The sequence below is a fragment of the Panthera leo genome, chromosome B3 (genome assembly GCF_018350215.1).
Source record: "Panthera leo isolate Ple1 chromosome B3, P.leo_Ple1_pat1.1, whole genome shotgun sequence".
Taxonomy (NCBI): Eukaryota; Metazoa; Chordata; class Mammalia; order Carnivora; family Felidae; genus Panthera; species Panthera leo.
This window is the reverse complement of record NC_056684.1, coordinates 39578624-39588374: the sequence shown is the minus strand read 5'-3', so window position 1 is coordinate 39588374 and position 9751 is coordinate 39578624. Positions and strand designations below refer to the sequence as shown.

At 41.7% G+C, this 9751-nt stretch overlaps 1 protein-coding gene across 1 annotated transcript; it reads right to left on the bottom strand.

The window, feature by feature from the left end:
• Positions 1 to 3091: 3091 nt before the first annotated feature.
• On the bottom strand, positions 3092 to 4405 carry LOC122222527 (serine/arginine-rich splicing factor 10-like; the record flags this gene model as incomplete). The annotated part of the gene is made up of 2 exons (XM_042943101.1): positions 3092 to 3344; positions 3796 to 4405. Coding segments are annotated over 2 exons (765 nt in total), but the record flags the coding sequence as incomplete, so codon positions are not given.
• Positions 4406 to 9751: the final 5346 nt, after the last annotated feature.

The following is a 9751-nucleotide window of genomic DNA, read 5'->3' as shown; positions in this document are numbered from 1 at the left end:
ATGCTGCCACAGGCCATAGGGCATCAAGGATTGCCAGCAACCGCCAGGTTGGATTCTTGCCTAGAGCCTTCAGGGGGAGCATGGTCCTTCCAGCATCTTGACTTTGGAATTCTAACCTCCAGAACTGTAAGAGAATAAGCTTTTATTTATTTATTTATTTATTTTTTATTTTTTATTTTAGTTGGTTAGTTAGTTTATTTTTGAGAGAGAGTGTGTGTGTATGTGGAGTGAGGGAGGGACAGAGAAAGAGAGACAGAATCCCAAGCAGGCTCAGTACAGCCAATGTGGAGCCCAGTGTGGGGCTTGATCTCATGAACGTGAGATCATGACCTGAGCTGAAATCAAGAGTCATACACTTAACTGACCCCTAAACTTCTGTTGTTTTAAGCCATGTGATTTTGTGGTATTTTGTTATGGCTGCCCTAGGATACGAATATACCAGCTAATCCTCAGGTATGACCTTCCCCCCATCATGAAGTACTCAGGGAGATAGCTGTTATTTGTCAGTCTCTAGTTATGAATCCACACTGTGTTCCACTTGCTGGCCCTTTTCACATTTGTTCCTGCACCTTAACCCATATTCAGGAAGCCTGTGGCCCTCTTGCCAATCTTTAACCTTTATCTCCACTAGGTAACTGCTGCTCTAGAGCCTTGCACTAATGCTTGGGCAAGAGCACAGGTCTTTTCTTTCCCTAGATCCCTAAACCTGTCATGGGTGTTGAGGGGGGATTCCCTCAGCTCTGGATAAGCTCTTAAGGGGAGGTGAGGGCAAGACTGAGGCTCCTTCTCAAGGGTACTCCCTTAGTTCCCCCTGCCCCTTTAAAAAAAAAATCCTCCTGGGGTTTACTGAACTCCAAAGTCAGGTTGTATCATTTATGTAAATGTCATTGAGCAGAGTCCCTTAGTTCTCTTTTGACTTTCTTCCCCCTAGTCTGCCTGGAAATTTTTTATTTAGTCTGCATATTATTCCAAATATTTTGTTTTACATGTGCAGCCAGGTTTAAAAGAGAAGAATCTGATGTCTCTATTCTCCGTTTCCATGATTACAATTCTCCAAGAGCCATGGTTGCCACATCCTAGCCCCCTAAATTGGGAAGGATCAAGGGTTATAAAGAAGGAAAACAAAAACACAAGATATTTCCTTGTATTATAGCACTATGTAAAGTTGTAATTGAATTTTTTTTTTACGTTTTCTTATTTTCATTTAAGTAATCTCTCCACCCAAAATGGGGCTCTAACTCCTGACCCCAAGATCAAGAATCACATGCTCTTCTGACTGAGCCAGGCAGGTGCCCCTGTGGTTGGAATTTTTGTATTTTTTTATCATAAACATTTTCAATGTTACTAGTTTCTTTTTTTTAATTTTTTTGAATGTTTGTTTATTTTTTTATTTTTTTTCCTTCTTTTTGTTTTTATTATAGCATGTTTGCTTAATTTACAGCAAGCAGAAAATAAGCTGGGTCTTGTTTTGATCCAAACATTGATGTTTTAAAGGTTGTACACAATATTTGTTAAAAAGAACATATAAAAATACCTTTTTAGAAGCTTCTATAAGAAAGAAAGTACAAAGTTTAACCCCACAACTTTCCTCTTTGCTAGAACTGCAAACTACTGCTACAGTTTTAAATAGACTTTTTGTTGTTTAAACTATACACCCAGGAAAATCTAAAAAATTAAAGAAACGTGCATATAAATGATTGCATAGCAGAACACGAACATTAACTGCAAACAGTAAAGAAATGAAAGTTAGAAATACTATCAAATATACAAAGGTTCTAGAATCAATCCTTTAAACACATTCCACAAACAGTATTTAAAAACCATCTTTTGTTCTTTACAGGCAAGGCCTATATTACTAAAACCAAAATCAAAAAAAGTAATCCTCTAAAAGGAATCGTTTCCCCACAATATTTACTTATACCTGCAAGCAAGCAATCTAAAATTTTAAAGATGAAATTTTATTCTGAAATGAGATTGGACATGTCCCTTTTATTGTCCCCAAAAGATCTCTCAGAAAAATGCTAAAAATTATAAGTGGTTAGGGTATTGGGGTTTTTATTGTTGTTTTGTTTTGTTTTAGTCAGGTACTGCCAGGTACTACATTGATAATCAAACTCAAGAGATGAGACTCCTACTGAAAATTCTTTTTCCAAAATATTTTAAATTTCATGGCACCACAGAATCACCTAGAGTGGGAGTGTTCTCCTCCAACTTGCCTCACATGAAATAAACTGAAGTGTGAAGAACAAGCCTCCTTCATAAAGTAGCAGGCAAATTTTGATACAAACGCACAGGCCGAGTACTAGAAGCATCAAAATTCAGTTTTACACTATGCATCTGCATAAACAAAACCTACTCTGAAACAATTTACTTGCTGCTTTTTTTAACAGCAGTAAGAAAAGTAAGCGATATGACCAACAATGCTCCTTAAAGTTTAGAGCAACTACATGAGAGCATTTTTTTTCCCCTTGAAATTATTTCTGCCATCATTGACCTGCTCAAATTTTAAGGTTTGCGTTCTTCCCGTGTTTATATGTTCCAACTCTTCATAGAAAACAGGAAACAGCAGCGAAGGCTCCATGTTTCGGTCAAAACACTCAATCGTCCCCCAAATCCTACTTAACCCAGTTGGCATCATTCCCCAAGACAGTGGGGTTAACAAAAGAACTATTCCATGCTATCATAAATTAACTAGTATTATCACGGGCCTAAACATCTCAACAAGACAAAAAGGTCCACCCTGAACCTAAATGTGTCTGACCAGTCAGTGTTGTACTGTGGCTACAACTCACTTTTGTATCATTCTATCTTATTAGCAAGCTACATTTCTAGGTTAACAGTTCTAGCAAATATGGATGTGAAAGTTTATTTTTAATAAGACAATGTTGCAAATTATGGTCGACCAACATCTTTTCACCAATACTTCAAGCATAAAAAGATGAGAATCTTTACAAAAATATACAGAGAAACCACAGATTGGTAGCTGCCCATAACATTAAACAAACTGGACTCTTAAGAGTGGCTTCTCAACAGCATATCATTTTAATTATAACCATTTGCCTGGTACAGGGAAAACTGACAAGTGTTTTTTTTTAAGCGTCATTGCAACATTGTATTCCTGATAATTTAAGTAAACCAAACTATGAGTAAATGAATGATACATGCCTAAAAATATCAAGGTTTATACTATCAGAGGCCACTGGACTTAGGCCTAGTCCAAGACCTTGATCTAGATTTTGACCTAGACCTAGATTGTGATCTTGACCGAGATTTGGATCTAGGTGGTTCTTTTTTCCTTGATTCCTTTTCATATCTTGAGCCAGACTTATAATGTGTTTTGGAATCTGTTTTATTTTTTTTTTAATTTATTTTTTTTTAATTTATTTTTGGGACAGAGAGAGACAGAGCATGAACAGGGGAGGGGCAGAGAGAGAGGGAGACACAGAATCAGAAACAGGCTCCAGGCTCCGAGCCATCAGCCCAGAGCCTGACGCGGGGCTCGAACTCACGGACCGCGAGATCGTGACCTGGCTGAAGTCGGACCCTTAACCGACTGTGCCACCCAGGCGCCCCTAATTTTTTTTTTAATGTTTTTTTTTTTTTTTGAGACAGAGAGAGACAGAGCATGAACGGGGGAGGGTCAGAGAGAGGGAGACGCAGAATCTGAAACAGGCTCCAGGCTCTGAGCTGTCAGCACAGAGCCCGACGCGGGGCTCGAACTCACGGACCGCGAGATCGTGACCTGAGCTGAAGTCGGCCGCTTAACCGACTGAGCCACCCAGGCGCCCCTGGAATCTGTTTTAGAGGTGCCTCTAGTTTTGGTGTGAGATGCAGACCTACAACGTGATTTAGCCTTCATTTCTTTCTTGGGCTGGGACTTGGACCGTGATCTTGAATTGCATTTAGATCTTGAAAAAGATCGATTTCGGTGTTTGAATCGATCATTGTCGGAATGGCTTCTGCTGCACCGTGGTCTTCCAGCCGGTCTACTGTTTCTAGGACTATAAGATCTTCTATAGTTGTAATCAAAGGACCGGCTTCTTGATCTTCTTCTTTCATAACTTCGGCTTCTAGAACGTCTGTATCTGTCATACTCATCATAGCGTGAAGAACTGTACACATTCCTCCCTTCCTTGGCTTTCATTTGATTTGGAGTCTTCCGATCCCCCTGTGCAAACCGTATTTCAACTTGGCGTCCACAAATCCATTTTCCGTCCAAATTATGTAAAGCGTCTTCGGCATCACGTACATCCTCAAATTGAACATAAGCAAATCCTCTTGGACGACGGGTATAGAAATCGAGTGGAACATACACATCAACTATAGGACCATAACGACCACATTCTCGTCGTAAATCTTCGGACCTGGTATCGCCGGCCACGTTCCTTAGGAACAGAGACGTGTTTGGGCGGGGGGGGGGGGGGGGGGGGGGGGGGGGGGGGGGGGGGGGGCGCAGGTAGCGGGACATGACGGCCACGTGAGTCTCGGCAGGGGCAATAACGGGCTCACTAAACCGTCCGCGGATCCGGCGGCGGATCCTCAGACCCAATGTTTGTTTATTTTTGAGAGAGAAAGACACAGAGTGTGAGTGGGGGAGGGGCAGAGAGAGACGGAGACACAGAACTCGAAGCAGGCTTCAGGCTCTGAGCTGTGGGCACAGAGCCTGATGCGGGGCTTGAACTCACAAACCATGAGATCATGACCCGAGATGAAATCGGACGCTTAACCGACTGAACCACCCAGGCGCCGCAAATATTATTAGTTTCTAATTCACCATTTTGCGCTGCTGTATTGTTTCTTCATTGGTCATTCTCCTTGTGTAATTTCCAGTGTTTCACCCTGTAACATCATGAACATCTTCATGTATACTTCTTCCTTTCTTGAAGTTATTTTTAGAACAAAGACCCCAGAGGGGAATTTGCTACATATTGCACAACTGTTTTCCAAAATGATCCCACGATTGTATATTGCTCTTAGCTACAGTCAGCATGGGTGTGCCAATTTCACTAAAACTTTTCTAGCACTGGGCATTATTGTCCACAAATGTATTTTAAGCATCTATTTTCTGAAACACATTGTGCTACATGCTATAGGGTACCAAAAGGAGGCAGTCTGTATTCTAGAGAGATTTATAATCTAGTTGAGGAAACAGATTATAAGCATATAATGAACACCCTAATAACAGTTGATTGCAGGATATGGTGGGCTAAAGTTTGTTTTTCCACTTCCCCCATATTTTGTACCTTCTGGGGACTAGCACAGACCAAGCTGCAATAACAAAAAAGGGCCTTTCCTGCTGATTTTCTTTTCCATATTTAAGTTTTTGAGTAGGTAATACTCTCACATGACCCCAAATTTGACAAATGGAAAGGTCTATAGTAAAAAAAGATTCTCCTATCCTGCTCCTCCAATTCACCCAGTTTCCTTGATATAAAAACAAATACTATAGATAGATAGATAGATAGATAGATAGAAAGGTCATTATTCCTCCCACTATTCCACTATTTTTAATACAAACGGTAGCGTACCAACTGTCTGCACCTGCAACCATGTATGCGGTTCAGAGAACCAGGACTTATCAGGCAGATCAAACTGAAGAGGGTGGAAAGGCCACTCCCCATACCCAAGTAAGGTTGAGCCTGAGGTGGGGTCATTCTGTACCTTTTTCTGAACTATGGATTAAGGGGAAGGGTCTTCTTTCTTTTTCTTTTTTCTTTTTCTTCTGTCAATGATTGGCTGCAAGGCCCACCCTCCTGGAATAGCTAGGAGGTTACAGATGTACTAACTGGGTTCATACGATGCCCCCGTGTGTGCCTGGATTGACCCAGTGAGTCTCCAGCTCCACTTTCAGCTTTGTGCTGTCTAGATAGACAAACATGATTTTGGTTAAGGATGTCTAGGAGCACCTGGGTGGCTGAGTCAGTTCAGCGACTGACTTCTGCTCAGGTCATGATCTCACGGTTTGTGAGTTCCAGCCCTGCACCCTTCGGATCCTCTGCCTTCCTCTCTGCCCCACCTCCCCCCTCTCAAAAATAAATAAACATTAAAAAAAAAAAAAAAAGGATATCTAGCTGGGTGATTCTGGGTGAGGCACAAAACAGCCAAATTCTACACTTCATTTTCTAAAACTTCTTCCACGAACAGAAGATTTTGTAAAAAGGTGAATAAGGAGAATGTGCATGATCCTCTGTCCAAAGCCAGAAAACAGCCTTAAGCACTGAATACATGCTTCATTGGTAGCAAGCACTCAGCAAATGCTTCCTGTGGCCTGAGAAGGAAGATATGGCCCTGGCCCTGGGGCTAGGAAGGCTACATCTAGAAGGCAGGACACACAGAAAGTACTTAATTTGCATTTTTATTTGACTAGTATTATCATAAAACCCTTAGCCCTACTTACTTAAGCTTGGCGGTGCTGCTTGGGTCTGCCTTTTTATACCCTCTGCTATCTTTTTGTTTTATAGTTTACCCTGATGCTACTCAGTACCCTCTCCATTTCAATTTTTTTCTTCATGGATTTCCCCTGGAGAGAGGAGTCCACAAGAGCTGGCCTCCTTGCAGGAAAATTTAGAAATAGCCAGTAAGATCATCAGAGAGGATGGAGTCTAACACTCTCATTTGATGGATATGGAAACTCAGGCCCAGAGAAGTTTCCAGTACATTACTGGTGTTCAGTTGAACCAGGCTGCATAGGCCCTCTTCCTTTGTATCTTTCTTAAGGAGGACCTGAAGCAAAATGTCCAGATTCATTCTTCTTGCTTATCAATAGCTCTCATCTTGGATGGAGGTCAGCTGATAAGCCTCAGGTTTCAAGAATGCTGGATTGAAATGATTTTATTTTTTATTACACACCTACCAGAATGGCTAAAATTAGAAAGACTGAAAATACCAAGGATATAAGGCAACTAGAACTTTCAAGAATTACTTGTAGTATGTAAATTGATCAGAACACTTTGTAAAACTGCTGATCTCCTGTGTCAACTATACGAAAAACAAAACAAAACAAAACAAAACCAGGAACCAAAAAACCCCCAAACTGCTTATCTACTAAAGCTCAACATACATCTACTCTATGACCTTGCATTTCTACTCCTATGTATTTATCCAAGAGAATTAAGCACATTTATACACTAAAAGATAATTACATAAATGTTGATTGCATCCCATTATTTATTTATAATAGCTAAAAACTGGAAACAATGCAAATGTCCTTCATCAAGAGAATGGATAATTTGTGGTATATTCATACAATGAAATGCAATACTGCAGATACCAACAAAAACCATTCCATTTATATGAAATTCAAGAACTGACAAAAGCTACTCTATGGTGAGAGAGGTCAGCATAGAAATTTGGGGGGGGGGGGCGGGGAGAGATGGGAGGCAAACGTGTATTGATATGAAAGAACCTCTGGGATGCTGGAAATGTTCCGGATCTTGATCTAGGTGGTAATTAATTACACAGATATAAATGTAAGTAAATATTCAGCTTAAGCTAAACATTTAAAATTTGCTCATTTCCTGTATGCCTCAATTTTTTTTAATGCCCTACAAATGGGGGCACCTGAGTGTCTGACTTCAGCTCCGGTCATGATCTCACAGTTCATGAGTTTGAACTCCTGCATCCGGCTCTCTACTGTCAGTGTGGAGCGCACTTCAGATCCTCTGTCACCCCTCTCTACACCTCCCCCGCTCATACTTGCTCTCTCTCTCGCTCTCAAAAATAAATGAACATTAAAAAAAAAAAGTGCCCTATATTGGATCTGCATTGTATTAAAGGCCATGCAATAAAAACACGTTTACCATTTCAAAAGCATTTTTAAAATTCAAGACTATCAAGTTTATTGCTTTCACCATCCCCCATACCCAGCAGATTACTTCACCTCCAACAGGTTTGTCTATTACCAGTTCCTCCTCACTGACAGGTGGACCTGCCAAGCACATATTTGATTTGGCTCCAGTTTAACAAACTTCTCTGACCCCCCTGTATCTGTGGGGCATAGTACAAACACCTGATTGAAGCAAAGACTTTCCTATTTCATTTCCCATCTGCCTTTCCAGATCCAGGGTGACCTCTATTCTCTATGTCCTTAACCCCAGTACACAGAACCTTCCATAGCTCTTCACCTTTGGACTCTGGCTCTATGCTTCCGCTACCCTACCTCTGCTTCTTTCTCTATCAAATTTCCTTCTCACATTTCACTGTCCAGCTTTTAAGGATTCACTCTCAAATGTCCACCCATTGGTTTCCAAAACCCTCATTTCCCACCTTCCTGCCTTTGTAAGTTCAGCACATTCACCATATGTAAAACCCTCTGTATTTTATGTGATCCACCCCTGAATTGTTTCCCAAGAGCCTGTCTCATTTCTTTTTTTTTAATTTTTTTTTAATGTTTATTCATTTTTGAGAGACAGAGCATTAGCAGGGAAGGGGCAGAGAGAGGGAGACACAGAATCTGAAGCAGGCTCCAGGCTCTGAGCTGTCAGCACAGAGCCTGACAAGTGGCTGGAACTCACGAACTGTGAGATCATGTCCGGAGCCCAACTCGGAAGCTCAACTGACTGAGCCACCCAGGCGCCCCGAGCCTGTCTCATAGCTCTTCATCTCTGGATCCCTGTGCTCAACACTTTGCTAAATAAATAGGTGCCAACAGAACTGAATTATAAGTCTCATTTTTGTCCCAGACTTCTGGTTTTCATAGTAATGTTGCTTCCTATTAAACTCTTCACTGCAGCAGACTTAGGGATGAAAGTGGATACAGACAAGATAGCTTAAATTAGACATAAATTAGTGCTGTATCTAGTCTGGGTCCCTTACTTTAAGAGAGAAAAGTCTCCTGCTCTGGCCAATAGGATAGCCACTATTATGTCGCTGTTTAAATTAATTAGACGTTGGGGCGCGAGTGGCTCAGTCAGTTAAGCTTCCGACTTCAGCTCAGGGCATCATCTCCCGGTCTGTGGGCGCTGTGCTGACAACTCAGAGCCTGGAGCCTGCTTCAGATTCTGTATCTCCCTCTCTCTCTGCCCCTCCCCCATTCACACTGTGTCTCTCAAAACTGAATACATATTAAAAAATAAATTAATTAGAAGTAAATAAAATAGAAAATTCAATTTCTCAGTCTCACAAGCCACATTTCAAGTACTCAAAGTCTCATGTGGCTGGTGGCTACCAAAATCGAACAGCGCAGAATGGAACCATTTCTATCACCGCATAAAGTTCTATGAGACTGCGCTGAAAATTTCGGGCCTTTACATTTACTCTTCCCTCTTAGAACACCTTTCCACCCTCTTCCCATACTCCTTCCCCTATAATATCATCATTCTTATTGTGTCTGTAATTACAGGATTTCGAGACAGCAGGGACTGTGTCTTACTGCTTTAGTTCCAGTGTTTAGCTTCGAAGCCCAGCGCAATTAATAGGCTCTCAGTAAACGTTGAAATAAATAGGTGATAGAACGGGGCGATCTTCCAGATACATCAGTCCCAATCCCTTTCTCACGCAGATTAGTTCTTTATGAGTCTCCGGGACTTTTCATTTTTAAGCCTATCTTAAAACATCGCCCCGGAGAAGAGGGGAAAGGGCCTTGCATGCACCTGCTGACTCCCAACTCCCCAAACTGCTGTATCAAGCTCTGGCGTCACTCGTGCTGGGCCCGCCCCTTCCCACTTCTGCGCCCCATGCCGCCCCCGCCCTGCTCGCGCCAAGGTCTAGAGCTCGCGCCACCGTCCCCCTCCCCCGTCATTGCGCAGGCGCA